Source organism: Oncorhynchus nerka, linkage group LG10, assembly GCF_034236695.1.
Source record: "Oncorhynchus nerka isolate Pitt River linkage group LG10, Oner_Uvic_2.0, whole genome shotgun sequence".
Lineage (NCBI taxonomy): Eukaryota > Metazoa > Chordata > Actinopteri > Salmoniformes > Salmonidae > Oncorhynchus > Oncorhynchus nerka.
Window position 1 is genome coordinate 4,361,841 of NC_088405.1, and position 24,594 is coordinate 4,386,434.

The 24,594-nt window shown below is 46.9% G+C and overlaps 1 protein-coding gene across 1 annotated transcript in view; it reads left to right on the top strand.

Annotated features, from left to right (window-relative positions):
• zgc:165653 (uncharacterized protein LOC100006671 homolog) overlaps window positions 1–21,768 on the top strand; it is a 40,179-nt gene extending 18,411 nt beyond the window's left edge. Inside the window, exons 2-4 of the mRNA XM_065022868.1 lie at window positions 18,540–18,654; window positions 18,812–18,931; window positions 21,677–21,768. Of these exons, the coding sequence (XP_064878940.1) occupies window positions 18,540–18,654; window positions 18,812–18,931; window positions 21,677–21,768 (327 nt within the window). The remainder of the gene's footprint in view (window positions 1–18,539; window positions 18,655–18,811; window positions 18,932–21,676) is intronic.
• The last annotated feature ends 2,826 nt before the right edge of the window (window positions 21,769–24,594 follow it).

Consider the following 24,594-nt stretch of genomic DNA (forward strand, 5'->3'; position numbering starts at 1 on the left):
GGGACGGCAGGTAGCCTAGTGGTTAGAGTGTTGGGACGGCAGGTAGCCTAGTGGTTAGAGTGGAGGGACGGCAGGTAGCCTAGTGGTTAGAGTGTAGAGGCGGCAGGGTAGCCTAGGTGGTTAGAGTGTAGGGACGGCAGGTAGCCTAGTGGTTAGAGTGTAGGGACGGCAGGTAGCCTAGTGGTTAGAGTGTTGGGCGGCAGGTAGCCTAGTGGTTAGAGTGTAGGGACGGCAGGTAGCCTAGTGGTTAGAGTGTTGGGACGGCAGGTAGCCTAGTGGTTAGAGTGGAGGGACGGCAGGTAGCCTAGTGGTTAGAGTGTAGAGGCGGCAGGGTAGCCTAGGTGGTTAGAGTGTAGGGACGGCAGGTAGCCTAGTGGTTAGAGTGTTGGGACGGCAGGTAGCCTAGTGGTTAGAGTGGAGGGACGGCAGGTAGCCTAGTGGTTAGAGTGTAGAGGCGGCAGGGTAGCCTAGGTGGTTAGAGTGTAGGGACGGCAGGTAGCCTAGTGGTTAGAGTGTAGGGACGGCAGGTAGCCTAGTGGTTAGAGTGTTGGGGCGGCAGGTAGCCTAGTGGTTAGAGTGGAGGGACGGCAGGTAGCCTAGTGGTTAGAGTGTAGGGACGGCAGGTAGCCTAGTGGTTAGAGTGTAGGGGCGGTAGGTAGCCTAGTGGTTAGAGTGGAGGGACGGCAGGTAGCCTAGTGGTTAGAGTGTTGGGACGGCAGGTAGCCTAGTGGTTAGAGTGTTGGGACGGCAGGTAGCCTAGTGGTTAGAGTGTAGGGACGGCAGGTAGCCTAGTGGTTAGAGTGTTGGGACGGCAGGTAGCCTAGTGGTTAGAGTGGAGGGACGGCAGGTAGCCTAGTGGTTAGAGTGTAGAGGCGGCAGGGTAGCCTAGGTGGTTAGAGTGTAGGGACGGCAGGTAGCCTAGTGGTTAGAGTGTTGGGACGGGGAGGTAGCCTAGTGGTTAGAGTGGAGGGACGGCAGGTAGCCTAGTGGTTAGAGTGTAGAGGCGGCAGGGTAGCCTAGGTGGTTAGAGTGTTGGGACGGCAGGTAGCCCAGTGGTTAGAGTGTAGGGACGGCAGGTAGCCTAGTGGTTAGAGTGTTGGGGCGGCAGGTAGCCTAGTGGTTAGAGTGGAGGGACGGCAGGTAGCCTAGTGGTTAGAGTGTTGGGACGGCAGGTAGCCTAGTGGTTAGAGTGGAGGGACGGCAGGTAGCCTAGTGGTTAGAGTGTAGAGGCGGCAGGGTAGCCTAGGTGGTTAGAGTGTAGGGACGGCAGGTAGCCTAGTGGTTAGAGTGTAGGGACGGCAGGTAGCCTAGTGGTTAGAGTGTTGGGGCGGCAGGTAGCCTAGTGGTTAGAGTGTAGGGACGGCAGGTAGCCTATTGGTTAGAGTGTTGGGACGGCAGGTAGCCTAGTGGTTAGAGTGTAGGGGCGGCAGGTAGCCTAGTGGTTAGAGTGTAGGGGCGGCAGGTAGCCTAGTGGTTAGAGTGTTGGGACGGCAGGTAGCCTAGTGGTAAGAGTGTTGGGACGGCAGGTAGCCTAGTGGTTAGAGTGTTGGGACGGCAGGTAGCCTAGTGGTTAGAGTGGAGGGACGGCAGGTAGCCTAGTGGTTAGAGTGTAGAGGCAGGTAGCCTAGTGGTTAGAGTGTTGGGACGGCAGGTAGCCTAGTGGTTAGAGTGGAGGGACTGCAGGTAGCCTAGTGGTTAGAGTGTAAGAGGCGGCAGGGTAGCCTAGGTGGTTAGAGTGTAGGGACGGCAGGTAGCCTAGTGGTTAGAGTGTTGGGACGGCAGGTAGCCTAGTGGTTAGAGTGGAGGGACGGCAGGTAGCCTAGTGGTTAGAGTGTAGAGGCGGCAGGGTAGCCTAGGTGGTTAGAGTGTAGGGACGGCAGGTAGCCTAGTGGTTAGAGTGTAGGGACGGCAGGTAGCCTAGTGGTTAGAGTGTTGGGGCGGCAGGTAGCCTAGTGGTTAGAGTGGAGGGACGGCAGGTAGCCTAGTGGTTAGAGTGTTGGGACGGCAGGTAGCCTAGTGGTTAGAGTGGAGGGACGGCAGGTAGCCTAGTGGTTAGAGTGTAGAGGCGGCAGGGTAGCCTAGGTGGTTAGAGTGTAGGGACGGCAGGTAGCCTAGTGGTTAGAGTGTAGGGACGGCAGGTAGCCTAGTGGTTAGAGTGTTGGGGCGGCAGGTAGCCTAGTGGTTAGAGTGTAGGGACGGCAGGTAGCCTAGTGGTTAGAGTGTTGGGACGGCAGGTAGCCTAGTGGTTAGAGTGGAGGGACGGCAGGTAGCCTAGTGGTTAGAGTGTAGAGGCGGCAGGGTAGCCTAGGTGGTTAGAGTGTAGGGACGGCAGGTAGCCTAGTGGTTAGAGTGTTGGGACGGGAGGTAGCCTAGTGGTTAGAGTGGAGGGACGGCAGGTAGCCTAGTGGTTAGAGTGTAGAGGCGGCAGGGTAGCCTAGGTGGTTAGAGTGTAGGGACGGCAGGTAGCCTAGTGGTTAGAGTGTAGGGACGGCAGGTAGCCTAGTGGTTAGAGTGTTGGGGCGGCAGGTAGCCTAGTGGTTAGAGTGGAGGGACGGCAGGTAGCCTAGTGGTTAGAGTGGAGGGACGGCAGGTAGCCTAGTGGTTAGAGTGTAGAGGCGGCAGGGTAGCCTAGGTGGTTAGAGTGTAGGGACGGCAGGTAGCCTAGTGGTTAGAGTGTAGGGACGGCAGATAGCCTAGTGGTTAGAGTGTTGGGGCGGCAGGTAGCCTAGTGGTTAGAGTGTAGGGACGGCAGGTAGCCTATTGGTTAGAGTGTTGGGACGGCAGGTAGCCTAGTGGTTAGAGTGTAGGGGCGGCAGGTAGCCTAGTGGTTAGAGTGTAGGGGCGGCAGGTAGCCTAGTGGTTAGAGTGTTGGGACGGCAGGTAGCCTAGTGGTTAGAGTGTTGGGACGGCAGGTAGCCTAGTGGTTAGAGTGTTGGGACGGCAGGTAGCCTAGTGGTTAGAGTGGAGGGACGGCAGGTAGCCTAGTGGTTAGAGTGTAGAGGCAGGTAGCCTAGTGGTTAGAGTGTTGGGACGGCAGGTAGCCTAGTGGTTAGAGTGGAGGGACTGCAGGTAGCCTAGTGGTTAGAGTGTAGAGGCGGCAGGGTAGCCTAGGTGGTTAGAGTGTAGGGACGGCAGGTAGCCTAGTGGTTAGAGTGTTGGGACGGCAGGTAGCCTAGTGGTTAGAGTGTAGGGACGGCAGGTAGCCTAGAGGTTAGAGTGTTGGGGCGGCAGGTAGCCTAGTGGTTAGAGTGGAGGGACGGCAGGTAGCCTAGTGGTTAGAGTGTTGGGACGGCAGGTAGCCTAGTGGTTAGAGTGGAGGGACGGCAGGTAGCCTAGTGGTTAGAGTGTAGAGGCGGCAGGGTAGCCTAGGTGGTTAGAGTGTAGGGACGGCAGGTAGCCTAGTGGTTAGAGTGTAGGGACGGCAGGTAACCTAGTGGTTAGAGTGTAGGGACGGCAGGTAGCCTATTGGTTAGAGTGTTGGGACGGCAGGTAGCCTAGTGGTTAGAGTGTAGGGGCGGCAGGTAGCCTAGTGGTTAGAGTGTTGGGACGGCAGGTAGCCTAGTGGTTAGAGTGTTGGGGATGGCAGGTAGCCTAGTGGTTAGAGTGTTGGGGCGGCAGGTAGCCTAGTGGTTAGAGTGGAGGGACGGCAGGTAGCCTAGTGGTTAGAGTGTAGGGACGGCAGGTAGCCTAGTGGTTAGAGTGTAGAGGCGGTAGGTAGCCTAGTGGTTAGAGTGGAGGGACGGCAGGTAGCCTAGTGGTTAGAGTGTTGGGACGGCAGGTAGCCTAGTGGTTAGAGTGTTGGGACGGCAGGTAGCCTAGTGGTTAGAGTGTAGGGACGGCAGGTAGCCTAGTGGTTAGAGTGTTGGGACGGCAGGTAGCCTAGTGGTTAGAGTGGAGGGGACGGCAGGTAGCCCAGTGGTTAGAGTGCAGAGGCGGCAGGGTAGCCTAGGTGGTTAGAGTGTAGGGACGGCAGGTAGCCTAGTGGTTAGAGTGTAGGGACGGCAGGTAGCCTAGTGGTTAGAGTGTTGGGGCGGCAGTAGCCTAGTGGTTAGAGTGGAGGGACGGCAGGTAGCCTAGTGGTTAGAGTGTTGGGACGGCAGGTAGCCTAGTGGTTAGAGTGGAGGGACGGCAGGTAGCCCAGTGGTTAGAGTGTAGAGGCGGCAGGGTAGCCTAGGTGGTTAGAGTGTAGGACGGCAGGTAGCCTAGTGGTTAGAGTGTAGGGACGGCAGGTAGCCTAGTGGTTAGAGTGTTGGGGCGGCAGGTAGCCTAGTGGTTAGAGTGTAGGGACGGCAGGTAGCCTATTGGTTAGAGTGTTGGGACGGCAGGTAGCCTAGTGGTTAGAGTGTAGGGGCGGCAGGTAGCCTAGTGGTTAGAGTGTTGGGACGGCAGGTAGCCTAGTGGTTAGAGTGTTGGGACGGCAGGTAGCCTAGTGGTTAGAGTGGAGGGACGGCAGGTAGCCTAGTGGTTAGAGTGTTGGGACGGCAGGTAGCCTAGTGGTTAGAGTGTTGGGACGGCAGGTAGCCTAGTGGTTAGAGTGGAGGGACGGCAGGTAGCCTAGTGGTTAGAGTGGAGGGACGGCAGGTAGCCTAGTGGTTAGAGTGTAGGGACGGCAGGTAGCCTAGTGGTTAGAGTGGAGGGACGGCAGGTAGCCTAGTGGTTAGAGTGTAGGGACGGCAGGTAGCCTAGTGGTTAGAGGGTTGGGACGGCAGGTAGCCTAGTGGTTAGAGTGGAGGGACGGCAGGTAGCCTAGTGGTTAGAGTGTAGAGGCGGCAGGGTAGCCTAGGTGGTTAGAGTGTAGGGACGGCAGGTAGCCCAGTGGTTAGAGTGTAGGGAAACAGGTAGCCTAGTGGTTAGAGTGTAGGGACGGCAGGTAGCCTATTGGTTAGAGTGTTGGGACGGCAGGTAGCCTAGTGGTTAGAGTGTAGGGGCGGCAGGTAGCCTAGTGGTTAGAGTGTTGGGACGGCAGGTAGCCTAGTGGTTAGAGTGTTGGGATGGCAGGTAGCCTAGTGGTTAGAGTGTTGGGGCGGCAGGTAGCCTAGTGGTTAGAGTGGAGGGACGGCAGGTAGCCCAGTGGTTAGAGTGTAGGGACGGCAGGTAGCCTAGTGGTTAGAGTGTAGGGCGGTAGGTAGCCTAGTGGTTAGAGTGGAGGGACGGCAGGTAGCCTAGTGGTTAGAGTGTTGGGACGGCAGGTAGCCTAGTGGTTAGAGTGTTGGGACGGCAGGTAGCCTAGTGGTTAGAGTGTAGGGACGGCAGGTAGCCTAGTGGTTAGAGTGTTGGGACGGCAGGTAGCCTAGTGGTTAGAGTGGAGGGACGGCAGGTAGCCTAGTGGTTAGAGTGTAGAGGCGGCAGGGTAGCCTAGGTGGTTAGAGGAGTGTAGGGACGGCAGGTAGCCTAGTGGTTAGAGTGTTGGGACGGCAGGTAGCCCAGTGGTTAGAGTGGAGGGACGGCAGGTAGCCTAGTGGTTAGAGTGTAGAGGCGGCAGGGTAGCCTAGGTGGTTAGAGTGTAGGGACGGCAGGTAGCCTAGTGGTTAGAGTGTAGGGACGGCAGGTAGCCTAGTGGTTAGAGTGTTGGGCGGCAGGTAGCCTAGTGGTTAGAGTGGAGGGGACGGCAGGTAGCCTAGTGGTTAGAGTGTTGGGACGGCAGGTAGCCTAGTGGTTAGAGTGGAGGGACGGCAGGTAGCCTAGTGGTTAGAGTGTAGAGGCGGCAGGGTAGCCTAGGTGGTTAGAGTGTAGGGACAGCAGGTAGCCTAGTGGTTAGAGTGTAGGGACGGCAGGTAGCCTAGTGGTTAGAGTGTTGGGGCGGCAGGTAGCCTAGTGGTTAGAGTGTAGGGACGGCAGGTAGCCTATTGGTTAGAGTGTTGGGACGGCAGGTAGCCTAGTGGTTAGAGTGTAGGGGCGGCAGGTAGCCCAGTGGTTAGAGTGTTGGGACGGCAGGTAGCCCAGTGGTTAGAGTGTTGGGACGGCAGGTAGCCTAGTGGTTAGAGTGGAGGGACGGCAGGTAGCCCAGTGGTTAGAGTGTTGGGACGGCAGGTAGCCTAGTGGTTAGAGTGTTGGGACGGCAGGTAGCCTAGTGGTTAGAGTGGAGGGACGGCAGGTAGCCTAGTGGTTAGAGTGGAGGGACAGCAGGTAGCCTAGTGGTTAGAGTGTAGGGACGGCAGGTAGCCTAGTGGTTAGAGTGGAGGGACGGCAGGTAGCCTAGTGGTTAGAGTGTAGGGACGGCAGGTAGCCTAGTGGTTAGAGGGTTGGGACGGCAGGTAGCCTAGTGGTTAGAGGGTTGGGACGGCAGGTATTCTAGTGGTTAGAGTGGGGAGGCAGGTAGCCTAGTGGTTAGAGTGGAGGGACGGCAGGTAGCCTAGTGGTTAGAGTGTAGGGACGGCAGGTAGCCTAGTGGTTAGAGTGTTACCCGGCAGGTAGCCTAGTGGTTAGAGTGGAGGGACGGCAGGTAGCCTAGTGGTTAGAGTGTAGAGGCGGCAGGGTAGCCTAGGTGGTTAGAGTGTAGGGACGGCAGGTAGCCTAGTGGTTAGAGTGTTGGGACGGCAGGTAGCCTAGTGGTTAGAGTGTTGGGGCGGCAGGTAGCCTAGTGGTTAGAGTGTAGAGGCGGCAGGGTAGCCTAGGTGGTTAGAGTGTAGGGACGGCAGGTAGCCTAGTGGTTAGAGTGTTGGGACGGCAGGTAGCCTAGTGGTTAGAGTGGAGGGACGGCAGGTAGCCTAGTGGTTAGAGTGGAGGGACGGCAGGTAGCCTAGTGGTTAGAGTGGAGGGACGGCAGGTAGCCTAGTGGTTAGAGTGTAGAGGCGGCAGGTAGCCTAGTGGTTAGAGTGTAGGGACGGCAGGTAGCCTAGTGGTTAGAGTGTAGGGACGGCAGGTAGCCTAGTGGTTAGAGTGGAGGGACTACAGGTAGCCTAGTGGTTAGAGTGCAGGCGGCAGGGTAGCCTAGGTGGTTAGAGTGTAGGGACGGCAGGTAGCCCAGTGGTTAGAGTGTAGGGACGGCAGGTAGCCTAGTGGTTAGAGTGGAGGGACGGCAGGTAGCCTAGTGGTTAGAGTGTAGAGGAGGGGTAGCCTAGGTGGTTAGAGTGTAGGGACGGCAGGTAGCCTAGTGGTTAGAGTGTAGGGACGGCAGGTAGCCTAGAGGTTAGAGTGTTGGGGCGGCAGGTAGCCTAGTGGTTAGAGTGGAGGGACGGCAGGTAGCCTAGTGGTTAGAGTGTTGGGACGGCAGGTAGCCTAGTGGTTAGAGTGGAGGGACGGCAGGTAGCCTAGTGGTTAGAGTGTAGAGGCGGCAGGGCAGCCTAGGTGGTTAGAGTGTAGGGACGGCAGGTAGCCTAGTGGTTAGAGTGTAGGGACGGCAGGTAGCCTAGTGGTTAGAGTGTAGGGACGGCAGGTAGCCTATTGGTTAGAGTGTTGGGACCGGCAGGTAGCCTAGTGGTTAGAGTGTAGGGCGGCAGGTAGCCTAGTGGTTAGAGTGTTGGGACGGCAGGTAGCCTAGCGGTTAGAGTGTTGGGACGGCAGGTAGCCTAGTGGTTAGAGTGTTGGGCGGCAGGTAGCCTAGTGGTTAGAGTGGAGGGACGGCAAACAGCCTAGTGGTTAGAGTGTAGGGACCGGCAGGTAGCCTAGTGGTTAGAGTGTAGGGCGGTAGGTAGCCTAGTGGTTAGAGTGGAGGGACGGCAGGTAGCCTAGTGGTTAGAGTGTTGGGACGGCAGGTAGCCTAGTGGTTAGAGTGTTGGGACGGCAGGTAGCCTAGTGGTTAGAGTGTAGGGACGGCAGGTAGCCTAGTGGTTAGAGTGTTGGGACGGCAGGTAGCCTAGTGGTTAGAGTGGAGGACGGCAGGTAGCCTAGTGGTTAGAGTGTAGAGGCGGCAGGGTAGCCTAGGTGGTTAGAGTGTAGGGACGGCAGGTAGCCTAGTGGTTAGAGTGTTGGGACGGCAGGTAGCCTAGTGGTTAGAGTGGAGGGACGGCAGGTAGCCTAGTGGTTAGAGTGTAGAGGCGGCAGGGTAGCCTAGGTGGTTAGAGTGTAGGGACGGCAGGTAGCCTAGTGGTTAGAGTGTAGGGACGGCAGGTAGCCTAGTGGTTAGAGTGTTGGGGCGGCAGGTAGCCTAGTGGTTAGAGTGGAGGGACGGCAGGTAAACAGTGGTTAGAGTGTTGGGACGGCAGGTAGCCTAGTGGTTAGAGTGGAGGGACGGCAGGTAGCCCAGTGGTTAGAGTGTAGAGGCGGCAGGGTAGCCCAGGTGGTTAGAGTGTAGGACGGCAGGTAGCCTAGTGGTTAGAGTGTAGGGACGGCAGGTAGCCTAGTGGTTAGAGTGTTGGGGCGGCAGGTAGCCTAGTGGTTAGAGTGTAGGGACGGCAGGTAGCCTATTGGTTAGAGTGTTGGGACGGCAGGTAGCCTAGTGGTTAGAGTGTAGGGGCGGCAGGTAGCCTAGTGGTTAGAGTGTGGGACGGCAGGTAGCCTAGTGGTTAGAGGTTGGGACGGCAGGTAGCCTAGTGGTTAGAGTGGAGGGACGGCAGGTAGCCTAGTGGTTAGAGTGTTGGGACGGCAGGTAGCCTAGTGGTTAGAGTGTTGGGACGGCAGGTAGCCCAGTGGTTAGAGTGGAGGGACGGCAGGTAGCCTAGTGGTTAGAGTGGAGGGACGGCAGGTAGCCTAGTGGTTAGAGTGTTGGGACGGCAGGTAGCCTAGTGGTTAGAGTGTTGGGCGGCAGGTAGCCTAGTGGTTAGAGTGGAGGGACGGCAGGTAGCCTAGTGGTTAGAGTGTAGGGACTGCAGGTAGCCTAGTGGTTAGAGTGTAGGGGCGGTAGGTAGCCTAGTGGTTAGAGGGAGGGACGGCAGGTAGCCTAGTGGTTAGAGTGTTGGGACGGCAGGTAGCCTAGTGGTTAGAGTGTTGGGACGGCAGGTAGCCTAGTGGTTAGAGTGTAGGGACGGCAGGTAGCCTAGTGGTTAGAGTGTTGGGACGGCAGGTAGCCTAGTGGTTAGAGTGGAGGACGGCAGGTAGCCTAGTGGTTAGAGTGCAGAGGCGGCAGGGCAGCCTAGGTGGTTAGAGTGCAGGGACGGCAGGTAGCCTAGTGGTTAGAGTGTTGGGACGGCAGGTAGCCTAGTGGTTAGAGTGGAGGGACGGCAGGTAGCCTAGTGGTTAGAGTGTAGAGGCGGCAGGGTAGCCTAGGTGGTTAGAGTGTAGGGACGGCAGGTAGCCTAGTGGTTAGAGTGTAGGGACGGCAGGTAGCCTAGTGGTTAGAGTGTTGGGGCGGCAGGTAGCCTAGTGGTTAGAGTGGAGGGACGGCAGGTAGTCTAGTGGTTAGAGTGTTGGGACGGCAGGTAGCCTAGTGGTTAGAGTGGAGGGACGGCAGGTAGCCTAGTGGTTAGAGTGTAGAGGCAGGGCAGCCTAGGTGGTTAGAGTGTAGGGACGGCAGGTAGCCTAGTGGTTAGAGTGTAGGGACGGCAGGTAGCCTAGTGGTTAGAGTGTTGGGCGGCAGGTAGCCTAGTGGTTAGAGTGTAGGGACTGCAGGTAGCCTATTGGTTAGAGTGTTGGGACGGCAGGTAGCCTAGTGGTTAGAGTGTAGGGGCGGCAGGTAGCCTAGTGGTTAGAGTGTTGGGACGGCAGGTAGCCTAGTGGTTAGAGTGTTGGGACGGCAGGTAGCCTAGTGGTTAGAGTGGAGGGACGGCAGGTAGCCTAGTGGTTAGAGTGTTGGGACGGCAGGTAGCCTAGTGGTTAGAGTGTAGGGACGGCAGGTAGCCTAGTGGTTAGAGTGTAGGGGCGGTAGGTAGCCTAGTGGTTAGAGTGGAGGGACGGCAGGTAGCCTAGTGGTTAGAGTGTTGGGACGGCAGGTAGCCTAGTGGTTAGAGTGTTGGGACGGCAGGTAGCCTAGTGGTTAGAGTGTAGGGACGGCAGGTAGCCTAGTGGTTAGAGTGTTGGGACGGCAGGTAGCCTAGTGGTTAGAGTGGAGGGACGGCAGGTAGCCTAGTGGTTAGAGTGTAGAGGCGGCAGGGTAGCCTAGGTGGTTAGAGTGTAGGGACGGCAGGTAGCCTAGTGGTTAGAGTGTTGGGACGGCAGGTAGCCTAGTGGTTAGAGTGGAGGGACGGCAGGTAGCCTAGTGGTTAGAGTGTAGCGGCAGGGTAGCCTAGGTGGTTAGAGTGTAGGGACGGCAGGTAGCCTAGTGGTTAGACAGGGACGGCAGGTAGCCTAGTGGTTAGAGTGTTGGGGGCGGCAGGTAGCCCAGTGGTTAGAGTGGAGGGACGGCAGGTAGCCTAGTGGTTAGAGTGTTGGGACGGCAGGTAGCCTAGTGGTTAGAGTGGAGGGACGGCAGGTAGCCCAGTGGTTAGAGTGTTGGGCGGCAGGTAGCCTAGTGGTTAGAGTGTAGGGACGGCAGGTAGCCTATTGGTTAGAGTGTTGGGACGGCAGGTAGCCTAGTGGTTAGAGTGTAGGGGCGGCAGGTAGCCCAGTGGTTAGAGTGTTGGGGACGGCAGGTAGCCCAGTGGTTAGCGTGTTGGGGCCGCAGGTAGCCCAGTGGTTAGAGTGGAGGGACGGCAGGTAGCCTAGTGGTTAGAGTGTTGGGACGGCAGGTAGCCTAGTGGTTAGAGTGTTGGGACGGCAGGTAGCCTAGTGGTTAGAGTGGAGGGACGGCAGGTAGCCTAGTGGTTAGAGTGGAGGGACGGCAGGTAGCCTAGTGGTTAGAGTGTAGGGACGGCAGGTAGCCTAGTGGTTAGAGGGTTGGGACGGCAGGTAGCCTAGTGGTTAGAGGGTTGGGACGGCAGGTAGCCTAGTGGTTAGAGTGGGGAGGCAGGTAGCCTAGTGGTTAGAGTGGAGGGACGGCAGGTAGCCTAGTGGTTAGAGTGTAGGGACGGCAGGTAGCCTAGTGGTTAGAGTGTTGGGACGGCAGGTAGCCTAGTGGTTAGAGTGGAGGGACGGCAGGTAGCCTAGTGGTTAGAGTGTAGAGGCGGCAGGGTAGCCTAGGTGGTTAGAGTGTAGGGACGGCAGGTAGCCTAGTGGTTAGAGTGTTGGGACGGCAGGTAGCCTAGTGGTTAGAGTGGAGGGACGGCAGGTAGCCTAGTGGTTAGAGTGTAGAGGCGGCAGGGTAGCCTAGGTGGTTAGAGTGTAGGGACTGCAGGTAGCCTAGTGGTTAGAGTGTAGGGACGGCAGGTAGCCTAGTGGTTAGAGTGTTGGGCGGCAGGTAGCCTAGTGGTTAGAGTGGAGGGACGGCAGGTAGCCTAGTGGTTAGAGTGTAGGGACGGCAGGTAGCCTAGTGGTTAGAGTGTAGGGCGGTAGGTAGCCTAGTGGTTAGAGTGGAGGGACGGCAGGTAGCCTAGTGGTTAGAGTGTTGGGACGGCAGGTAGCCTAGTGGTTAGAGTGTTGGGACGGCAGGTAGCCTAGTGGTTAGAGTGTAGGGACGGCAGGTAGCCTAGTGGTTAGAGTGTTGGGACGGCAGGTAGCCTAGTGGTTAGAGTGGAGGGACGGCAGGTAGCCTAGTGGTTAGAGTGTAGAGGCGGCAGGGTAGCCTGGTGGTTAGAGTGTAGGGACGGCAGGCAGCCTAGTGGTTAGAGTGTTGGGACGGCAGGTAGCCTAGTGGTTAGAGTGGAGGACGGCAGGTAGCCTAGTGGTTAGAGTGCAGAGGCGGCAGGGTAGCCTAGGTGGTTAGAGTGTAGGGACGGCAGGTAGCCTAGTGGTTAGAGTGTAGGGACGGCAGGTAGTCTAGTGGTTAGAGTGTTGGGGCGGCAGGTAGCCTAGTGGTTAGAGTGGAGGGACGGCAGGTAGCCTAGTGGTTAGAGTGTTGGGACGGCAGGTAGCCTAGTGGTTAGAGTGGAGGGACGGCAGGTAGCCTAGTGGTTAGAGTGTAGAGGCGGCAGGGTAGCCTAGGTGGTTAGAGTGTAGGGACGGCAGGTAGCCTAGTGGTTAGAGTGTAGGGACGGCAGGTAGCCTAGTGGTTAGAGTGTTGGGGCGGCAGGTAGCCTAGTGGTTAGAGTGTAGGGACGGCAGGTAGCCTATTGGTTAGAGTGTTGGGACGGCAGGTAGCCTAGTGGTTAGAGTGTAGGGGCGGCAGGTAGCCTAGTGGTTAGAGTGTTGGGACGGCAGGTAGCCTAGTGGTTAGAGTGTAGGGACGGCAGGTAGCCTAGTGGTTAGAGTGGAGGGACTGCAGGTAGCCTAGTGGTTAGAGTGTAGAGGCGGCAGGGTAGCCTAGGTGGTTAGAGTGTAGGGACGGCAGGTAGCCTAGTGGTTAGAGTGTTGGGACGGCAGGTAGCCTAGTGGTTAGAGTGGAGGGACGGCAGGTAGCCTAGTGGTTAGAGTGTAGAGGCGGCAGGGTAGCCTAGGTGGTTAGAGTGTAGGGACGGCAGGTAGCCTAGTGGTTAGAGTGTTGGGACGGCAGGTAGCCTAGTGGTTAGAGTGTTGGGACGGCAGGTAGCCTAGTGGTTAGAGGGTTGGGACGGCAGGTAGCCTAGTGGTTAGAGTGTTGGGACGGCAGGTAGCCTAGTGGTTAGAGTGTTGGGACGGCAGGTAGCCTAGTGGTTAGAGTGGAGGGACGGCAGGTAGCCTAGTGGTTAGAGTGGAGGGACGGCAGGTAGCCTAGTGGTTAGAGTGTAGGGACGGCAGGTAGCCTAGTGGTTAGAGTGGAGGGACGGCAGGTAGCCTAGTGGTTAGAGTGTAGGGACGGCAGGTAGCCTAGTGGTTAGAGTGTAGGGACGGCAGGTAGCCTAGTGGTTAGAGTGTAGGGACGGCAGGTAGCCTAGTGGTTAGAGTGTAGGGACGGCAGGTAGCCTAGTGGTGGGGCCTGTAACCGAAAGGTTGCTGGATCGAAAATCTGTCATTCTGCCACTGAACAAGGCAGTTAACCCACTGTTCCCCTGAACAAGGCAGTTAACCCACCGTTCCCCTGAACAAGGCAGTTAACCCACTGTTCCCCTGAACAAGGCAGTTAACCCACTGTTCCCCTGAACAAGGCAGTCAACCCACTGTTCCCCTGAACAAGGCAGTTAACCCACTGTTCCCCTGAACAAGGCAGTTAACCCACTGTTCCCCTGAACAAGGCAGTTAACCCACTTTTCCCCTGAACAAGGCAGTTAACCCACTGTTCCCCTGAACAAGGCAGTCAACCCACTGTTCCCCTGAACAAGGCAGTTAACCCACTGTTCCCTGGACAAGGCAGTTAACCCACTGTTCCCTGAACAAGGCAGTTAACCCCTGTTCCCTGAACAAGGCAGTTAACCCACTGTTCCCTGAACAAGGCAGTTAACCCACTGTTCCCCTGAACAAGGCAGTTAACCCACTGTTCCCTGAACAAGGCAGTTAACCCATTGTTCCCGGAAGGCCGTCATTGTAAATTATCATTTGTTCTTATACTGACTTGCCTCGTTAAATAAAAAAAATAAACATAAGGGTTTATAATGCTCCTAGTCTATGATGATAGCTGCATCGTACTGTAAAGGCTCTGACAATCAGGAAACAAAACCCTGTTGTCAGTACAGCGTTCTCATTCACAACCATGTGTTCTGTACCATCTTTTTATTTTATTTTGTATTTATTTTTGGAGCGCGTGCTACGGATGGGTGTTGCCATCGTGACCAGTGAACTGAGATAAGGCGGAGCTTTTACCTAGCATGGACTTGTTCTCATTCACAACCATGTGTTCTGTCCCACCACGTAAACGTTGAAGGACGATTCTTTGCTTTTTATCCCCCAGCTGGGTCAACAGATTGATTTATCTCAACAACCACACACAAGAGTACGTCGCATCAAACCAGGGGGACCTTTGTTCCTTCAATGACAACCGTGACAACTTCAGTCACACTCATAAATTACAGCCAGCGCTGAAATCCAACCACCTTGTGAATTACACTGTGCTGAGGACACAGGCAGAGAGGGAGACATGCCTGAGGGGAACTAACTATAGGTTATAACTACAGGTTATAACTACAGGTTATAACAGGAAAACACTGCTCTCTCTACCCTCCCTATGATAACTATAGGTTATAACTAAAGGTTATAACTACAGGTTATAACTACAGGTTATAACTACAGGTTATAACTACAGGTTATAACAGGAAAAAACTGCTCTCTCTACCCTCCCTATGATAACTATAGGTTATAACTAAAGGTTATAACTACAGGTTATAACAGGAAAACACTGCTCTCTACCCTCTCTATAACTGCAGGTTATAACTACAGGTTATAACTACAGGTTATAACAGGAAAACACTGCTCTCTACCCTCCCTATGATAACTATAGGTTATAACTGCAGGTTATAACTATAGGTTATAACTATAGGTTATAACTGCAGGTTATAACTATAGGTTATAACTACAGGTTATAACAGGAAAACACTGCTCTCTACCCTCTCTATGATAACTATAGGTTATAACTAAAGGTTATAACTACAGGTTATAACTACAGGTTATAACTACATGTTATAACTACAGGTTATAACTACAGGTTATAACTACAGGTTATAACAGGAAAAAACTGCTCTCTCTACCCTCCCTATGATAACTATAGGTTATAACTAAAGGTTATAACTACAGGTTATAACAGGAAAACACTGCTCTCTACCCTCTCTATAACTGCAGGTTATAACTACAGGTTATAACTACAGGTTATAACAGGAAAACACTGCTCTCTACCCTCCCTATGATAACTATAGGTTATAACTGCAGGTTATAACTATAGGTTATAACTATAGGTTATAACTGCAGGTTATAACTATAGGTTATAACTACAGGTTATAACAGGAAAACACTGCTCTCTACCCTCTCTATGATAACTACAGGTTATAACTACAGGTTATAACTACAGGTTATAACTACATGTTATAACAGGAAAACACTGCTCTCTCTACCCTCTCTATAACTACAGGTTATAACTACAGGTTATAACTACAGGTTATAACTATAGGTTATAACTACAGGTTATAACTACAGGTTATAACAGGAAAACACTGCTCTCTCTACCCTCCCTATGATAACTATAGGTTATAACTAAAGGTTATAACTACAGGTTATAACTACATGTTATAACTACAGGGTTATAACTACAGGTTATAACAGGAAAAAACTGCTCTCTCTACCCTCCCTATGATAACTATAGGTTATAACTAAAGGTTATAACTACAGGTTATAACAGGAAAACACTGCTCTCTACCCTCTCTATAACTGCAGGTTATAACTACAGGTTATAACTACAGGTTATAACAGGAAAACACTGCTCTCTACCCTCTCTATAACTGCAGGTTATAACTACAGGTTATAACTACAGGTTATAACAGGAAAACACTGCTCTCTACCCTCTCTATAACTACAGGTTATAACTACAGGTTATAACTACAGGTTATAACAGGAAAACACTGCTCTCTACCCTCTCTATAACTACAGGTTATAACTACAGGTTATAACTACAGGTTATAACAGGAAAACACTGCTCTCTACCCTCTCTATAACTGCAGGTTATAACTACAGGTTATAACTGCAGGTTATAACTACAGGTTATAACAGGAAAACACTGCTCTCTACCCTCCCTATGATAACTATAGGTTATAACTGCAGGTTATAACTACAGGTTATAACTATAGGTTATAACTACAGGTTATAACTACAGGTTATAACTATAGGTTATAACTGCAGGTTATAACTATAGGTTATAACTACAGGTTATAACAGGAAAACACTGCTCTCTACCCTCTCTATGATAACTACAGGTTATAACTACAGGTTATAACTACAGGTTATAACTACATGTTATAACAGGAAAACACTGCTCTCTCTACCCTCTCTATAACTACAGGCTATAACTACAGGTTATAACTACAGGTTATAACTATAGGTTATAACTACAGGTTATAACTACAGGTTATAACAGGAAAACACTGCTCTCTCTACCCTCCCTATGATAACTATAGGTTATAACTACAGGTTATAACTACAGGTTATAACTATAGGTTATAACTACAGGTTATAACAGGAAAACACTGCTCTCTACCCTCTCTATGATAACTATAGGTTATAACTAAAGGTTATAACTACAGGTTATAACTACAGGTTATAACTACATGTTATAACTACAGGTTATAACTACAGGTTATAACTACAGGTTATAACAGGAAAAAACTGCTCTCTCTACCCTCCCTATGATAACTATAGGTTATAACTAAAGGTTATAACTACAGGTTATAACAGGAAAACACTGCTCTCTACCCTCTCTATAACTGCAGGTTATAACTACAGGTTATAACTACAGGTTATAACAGGAAAACACTGCTCTCTACCCTCCCTATGATAACTATAGGTTATAACTGCAGGTTATAACTATAGGTTATAACTATAGGTTATAACTGCAGGTTATAACTATAGGTTATAACTACAGGTTATAACAGGAAAACACTGCTCTCTACCCTCTCTATGATAACTACAGGTTATAACTACAGGTTATAACTACAGGTTATAACTACATGTTATAACAGGAAAACACTGCTCTCTCTACCCTCTCTATAACTACAGGTTATAACTACAGGTTATAACTACAGGTTATAACTATAGGTTATAACTACAGGTTATAACTACAGGTTATAACAGGAAAACACTGCTCTCTCTACCCTCCCTATGATAACTATAGGTTATAACTAAAGGTTATAACTACAGGTTATAACAGGAAAACACTGCTCTCTACCCTCTCTATAACTGCAGGTTATAACTACAGGTTATAACTACAGGTTATAACAGGAAAACACTGCTCTCTACCCTCTCTATAACTGCAGGTTATAACTACAGGTTATAACTACAGGTTATAACTACAGGTTATAACAGGAAAACACTGCTCTCTACCCTCTCTATAACTACAGGTTATAACTACAGGTTATAACTACAGGTTATAACAGGAAAACACTGCTCTCTACCCTCTCTATAACTACAGGTTATAACTACAGGTTATAACTACAGGTTATAACAGGAAAACACTGCTCTCTCACCCTCTCTATAACTGCAGGTTATAACTACAGGTTATAACTGCAGGTTATAACTACAGGTTATAACAGGAAAACACTGCTCTCTACCCTCCCTATGATAACTATAGGTTATAACTGCAGGTTATAACTACAGCTTATAACTATAGGTTATAACTACAGGTTATAACTACAGGTTATAACTATAGGTTATAACTGCAGGTTATAACTATAGGTTATAACTACAGGTTATAACAGGAAACACTGCTCTCTACCCTCTCTATGATAACTACAGGTTATAACTACAGGTTATAACTACAGGTTATAACTACATGTTATAACAGGAAAACACTGCTCTCTCTACCCTCTCTATAACTACAGGCTATAACTACAGGTTATAACTACAGGTTATAACTATAGGTTATAACTACAAGTTATAACTACAGGTTATAACAGGAAAACACTGCTCTCTCTACCCTCCCTATGATAACTATAGGTTATAACTACAGGTTATAACTACAGGTTATAACTATAGGTTATAACTACAGGTTATAACAGGAAAACACTGCTCTCTACCCTCTCTATGATAACTACAGGTTATAACTACAGGTTATAACTACAGGTTATAACTACATGTTATAACAGGAAAACACTGCTCTCCCTACCCTCTCTATAACTACAGGCTATAACTACATGTTATAACTACAGGTTATAACTACAGGTTATAACAGGAAAAAACTGCTCTCTCTACCCTCCCTATGATAACTATAGGTTATAACTAAAGGTTATAACTACATGTTATAACAGGAAAACACTGCTCTCTCTACCCTCTCTATAACTACAGGCTTTAACTACAGGTTATAACTACAGGTTATAACTATAGGTTATAACTAAAAGTTATAACTACAGGTTATAACTGTAGGTTATAACAGGAAAACACTGCTCTCTACCCTCTCTATAACTACAGGTTATAACTACAGGTTATAACTATAGGTTATAACAGGAAAACACTGCTCTCTACCCTCCCTATGATAACTATAGGTTATAACTGCAGGTTATAACTACAGGTTATAACTACAGGTTATAACTGCAGGTTATAACTACAGGTTATAACAGGAAAACACAGCTTTATACAGAGGATGGATAAAGATAACCCCCAAGCACTTTTCTTCCCAGAGCTCAAAGCCATCCCTCCGTGCCATGTCTGTTGTCCGGTAAATGGTACTCCAATAACGCTCTCTGACCACTGATTCATGGGTCTGAACGAGAGGCCAGCTGTCTGTGTGTAACCGATGTGAAACGGCTAGCTTAGTTAGCGGTGGTGCTCGCTAACAGCGTTTCAATCGGGTGACGTCACTCGCTCTGAGACCTAGAAGCACTTGTTCCCTTTTGCTCTGCAAGGGCCGCGGGCTTTTTTTGTGGTGCGATGGGTAACGATGCTTCGTGGGTGTCAGTTGTTGATGTGTGCAGAGGGTCCCCTTGTTCAACCGAGGCCCTTCCCAGTGTCCTGGACACGGTAAAGTGTTGACAGAGATCGTTTTGTTTACAGAGAAAACGCCAAAGACACGTGAAAGAGTCAGACACAAGGACTAACCTGTGTTGATTGGACTCGTTGTTGAGCCGTACGTCTGTTGTGCTCAGACTTTCACAGCCTGGTGCAACTCTCACCTGAGGAAGGCTGGGACTGGGATTGAGAACATCGAGGAGGACTTCAGGAACGGACTGAAACTCATGCTGCTGCTGGAAGTCATTTCTGGTATGTGTGTGTGTGTGTGTGTGTGTGTGTGTGTGTGTGTGTGTGTGTGTGTGGCTACCCACTGATAGTTATTCTGAAAGGTGTGCCCGATACGTCAATACAGCCGCACGTCTCCTCTTCCTCAGGTGAATGACTTCACATGTCTCCTCTTCCTCAGGTGAAAGACTTCCCAAACCAGACAGAGGGAAAATGCGCTTCCACAAGATAGCCAACGTCAACAAGGCTCTGGATTACATCACCAGCAAAGGAGTCAAGCTGGTCTCCATTGGAGCTGAAGGTATATTATAGCTCTATTTCACCACAGCTGAAGGTATATTATAGCTCTATTTCACCACAGCTGAAGGTATATTATAGCTCTATTTCACCACAGCTGAAGGTACATTATAGCTCTATTTCACCACAGCTGAAGGTATATCTATTTCACCACAGCTGAAGGTATCTTATAGCTCTATTTCACCACAGCTGAAGGTATCTTATAGCTCTATTTCACCACAGCTGAAGGTACATTATAGATCTATTTCACCACAGCTGAAGGTATATCTATTTCACCACAGCTGAAGGTATATTATAGCTCTATTTCACCACAGCTGAAGGTACATTATAGCTCTATTTCACCACAGCTGAAGGTATATCTATTTCACCACAGCTGAAGGTATCTTATAGCTCTATTTCACCACAGCTGAAGGTATCTTATAGCTCTATTTCACCACAGCTGAAGGTACATTATAGCTCTATTTCACCACAGCTGAAGGTACATTATAGATCTATTTCACCACAGCTGAAGGTATATTATAGCTCTATTTCACCACAGCTGAAGGTATATTATAGATCTATTTCACCACAGCTGAAGGTATATCTATTTCACCACAGCTGAAGGTATATTATAGCTCTATTTTACCACAGCTGAAGGTATATCTATTTCACCACAGCTGAAGGTATCTTATAGATCTATTTCACCACAGCTGAAGGTATATCTATTTCACCACAGCTGAAGGTACATTATAGCTCTATTTCACCACAGCTGAAGGTATATTATAGATCTATTTCACCACAGCTGAAGGTATATTATAGATCTATTTCACCACAGCTGAAGGTATATTATAGCTCTATTTCACCACAGCTGAAGGTACATTATAGCTCTATTTCACCACAGCTGAAGGTATATTATAGCTCTATTTCACCACAGCTGAAGGTATATTATAGCTCTATTTCACCACAGCTGAAGGTATATTATAGCTCTATTTCACCACAGCTGAAGGTACATTATAGCTCTATTTTACCACAGCTGAAGGTATATTATAGATCTATTTCACCACAGCTGAAGGTATATTATAGATCTATTTCACCACAGCTGAAGGTACATTATAGCTCTATTTCACCACAGCTGAAGGTATATTATAGCTCTATTTCACCACAGCTGAAGGTATATTATAGATCTATTTCACCACAGCTGAAGGTATATTATAGCTCTATTTTACCACAGCTGAAGGTATATTATAGATCTATTTCACCACAGCTGAAGGTATATTATAGCTCTATTTCACCACAGCTGAAGGTATGTTATAGATCTATTTCACCACAGCTGAAGGTATATTATAGATCTATTTCACCACAGCTGAAGGTATATTATAGATCTATTTCACCACAGCTGAAGGTATATTATAGCTCTATTTCACCACATAATTACATTTTGTGCCCGGATATAAAACGTCTGTTTTGGTAGATGTGTGAACATATCAAAATACTGAAACTTACAAAATACCAGCTGTTAACTTTAAAATGATGGAATGAATTACCCAAAGAGAGTGTAAAGAAGATTTTCAGTGCTTGTTACTTTTTAGTCCGCAAAAACACTACAGTTAATACTATAGTATTTATAACACAGTATACTATAGTATTTATACCACAGTATACTATAGTATTTACACCACAGTATACTATAGTATTTATACCACAGTATACTATAGTATTTACACCACAGTATACTATAGTATTTATACCACAGTATACTATAGTATTTATACCACAGTATACTATAGTATTTATACCACAGTATACTATAGTATTTATACCACAGTATACTATAGTATTTACACCACAGTATACTATAGTATTTACACACAGCATATACTATAGTATTTATACCACAGTATACTATAGTATTTTATACCACAGCATATATTTATAGTATTTATACCACAGTATACTATAATATTTATACCACAGCATACTATAGTATTTATACCACATTATACAGTATTTATACCATACTATTTTATTTACACCACAGTATACTATAATATTTATACCACAGTATACTATAGTATTTATACCACAGTATACTATAGTATTTATACAGTATACTATAGTTTTTATACCACAGTATACTATAGTATTTATACCACGGTATACTATAGTATTTTTTATATTTATACCACGGTATACTATAGTATTTATACCACAGTATACTATAGTATTTATACCCACAGTATGCTATAGTATTTACACTATAGTATTTACACCACAGTATACTATAATATTTACACCACAGTATACTATAATATTTATACCACAGTATACTATAGTATTTATACCACAGTATACTATAGTATTTATACCACAGTATAATATTTTATACCACAGTATACTATAGTATTTATACCACGGTATACTATAGTATTTATGCCACAGTATACTATAGTATTTATACCACGGTATACTATAGTATTTACACCACAGTATACTATAGTATTTTCCACAGTATACTATAGTATTTATACCACAGTATACTATAGTATTTATACCGCAGTATACTATAGTATTTATACCACAGTATTCTATAGCATTTGTTTAATATGTGCTCTGTGTGTCATTTAACATTGCATGTAGTTTGTATTCCAGTATATTATATCGGCCATCCAATAAGACAAACTTAATGGAGGAATAGAGAACACAGGGGCCTGGTTGAGAAAGACCGGGACGTCTCCGTGACGACTGCATTACTGACCTGTTTCTCCTGCAGAGATTGTGGACGGCAACATTAAGATGACTCTGGGAATGATCTGGACCATCATTCTGCGCTTCGCAATCCAGGACATCACAGTGGAAGGTTAGTTAATATAGTCATGTAGTTATAGTGTATAGTATGTTATCTCCATGGGAGGTTAGTTAATATAGTCATGTAGTTATAGTGTATAGTATGTTATCTCCATGGGAGGTTAGTTAATATAGTCATGTAGTTATAGTGTATAGTATGTTATCTCCAAGGTTAGTTAATATAGTCATGTAGTTATAGTGTATAGTATGTTATCTCCATGGGAGGTTAGTTAATATAGTCATGTAGTTATAGTGTATAGTATGTTATCTCCAAGGTTAGTTAATATAGTCATGTAGTTATAGTGTATAGTATGTTATCTCCAAGGTTAGTTAATATAGTCATGTAGTTATAGTGTATAGTATGTTATCTCCATGGGAGGTTAGTTAATATAGTCATGTAGTTATAGTGGTATGTATAGTGTATAGTATGTTATCTCCAAGGTTAGTTAATATAGTCATGTAGTTATAGTGTATAGTATGTTATCTCCATGGTTAGTTAATATAGTCATGTAGTTATAGTGTATAGTATGTTATCTCCATGGGAGGTTAGTTAATATAGTCATGTATTTATAGTGGTATGTATAGTGTATAGTATGTTATCTCCATGGAAGGTTAGTTAATATAGTCATGTAGTTATAGTGTATAGTATGTTATCTCCATGGGAGGTTAGTTAATATAGTCATGTAGTTATAGTGTATAGTATGTTATCTCCATGGGAGGTTAGATAATATAGTCATGTAGTTATAGTGTATAGTATGTTATCTCCATGGGAGGTTAGTTAATATAGTCATGTAGTTATAGTGTATAGTATGTTATCTCCATGGGAGGTTAGTTAATATAGTCATGTAGTTATAGTGTATAGTATGTTATCTCCAAGGTTAGTTAATATAGTCATGTAGTTATAGTGTATAGTATGTTATCTCCATGGGAGGTTAGTTAATATAGTCATGTAGTTATAGTGTATAGTATGTTATCTCCATGGGAGGTTAGTTAATATAGTCATGTAGTTATAGTGTATAGTATGTTATCTCAGTGGGAGGTTAGTTAATATAGTCATGTAGTTATAGTGTATAGTATGTTATCTCCAAGGTTAGTTAATATAGTCATGTAGTTAGGTTAGTGTAATATAGTCATGGGAGGTTAGTAATATAGTATGTAGTTATAGTGTATAGTATGTTATCTCCATGGGAGGTTAGATAATATAGTCATGTAGTTATAGTGTATAGTATGTTATCTCCATGGGAGGTTAGTTAATATAGTCATAGTTATAGTTATAGTGTATAGTATGTTATCTCCAAGGAGGTTAGTTAATATAGTCATGTAGTTATAGTGTAGTATGTCCATGTAGTTAATATAGTCATGTAGTTATAGTGTATAGTATGTTATCTCCATGGGAGGTTAGATAATATAGTCATAGTTATAGTTATAGTGTATAGTATGTTATCTCCATGGAAGGTTAGTTAATATAGTCATGTAGTTATAGTGTATAGTATGTTATCTCCATGGGAGGTTAGTTAATATAGTCATGTAGTTTATAGTGTATAGTATGTTATCTCCATGGAAGGTTAGTTAATATAGTCATGTAGTTATAGTGTATAGTATGTTATCTAGGAGGTTAGTTAAAATAGTCATGTAGTTATAGTGTATAGTATTTATAGTTATAGTGTATAGTATGTTATGTCCATATGGAGGTTTAGTATAGTCATTTTAATATAGTCATGTATGTTATCTCCAAGGTTAGTTAATATAGTCATAGTTATAGTGTATAGTATGTTATCTCCATAGGGAGGTTAGTTAATATAGTCATGTAGTTATAGTGTATAGTATTTTATCTCCATGGGAGGTTAGTTAATATAGTCATGTAGTTATAGTGTATAGTATGTTATCTCCATGGGAGGTTAGTTAATATAGTCATGTAGTTATAGTGGTATGTATAGTGTATAGTATGTTATCTCATCAGTTAATATAGTCATGTAGTTATAGTGTAAGGTTCCATGGGAGGTTAGTTAATATAGTCATGTAGTTATATAGTATGTTATCTCAAGGTTAGTTAATATAGTCATGTAGTTATAGTGGTAGTGTATATATGTGTTATAGTGTATGTTATCTCCAAGGAAGGTTAGTTAATATAGTCATGTAGTTATAGTGTATAGTATGTTATCTCCATGGGAGGTTAGATAATATAGTCATGTAGTTATAGTGTATATAGTGTATTATCTCCATGGAAGGTTAGTTAATATAGTCATGTAGTTATAGTGTATAGTATGTTATCTCCAAGGTTAGTTAATATAGTCATGTAGTTATAGTGGTATGTATAGTGTATAGTATGTTATCTCCATGGGAGGTTAGTTAATATAGTCATGTAGTTATAGTGTATAGTATGTTATCTCCATGGGAGGTTGATAATATATAGTATAGTTATCTCCAGTGTATAGTATGTTATCTCCATGGGAGGTTAGTTAATATAGTCATGTAGTTATAGTGTATAGTATGTTATCTCCATGGGAGGTTAGTTAATATAGTCATGTAGTTATAGTGGTGTATAGTGTATAGTATGTTATCTCCAAGGAAGGTTAGTTAATATAGTCATGTAGTTATAGTGTATAGTATGTTATCTCCATGGGAGGTTAGTTAATATAGTCATGTAGTTATAGTGTATAGTATGTTATCTCCAAGGTTAGTTAATATAGTCATGTAGTTATAGTGTAGTATGTTATCTCCATGGGAGGTTAGTTAATATAGTCATGTAGTTATAGTGTATAGTATGTTATCTCCATGGGAGGTTATGTTAATATAGTCATGTAGTTATAGTGTATAGTATGTTATCTCCATGGGAGGTTAGTT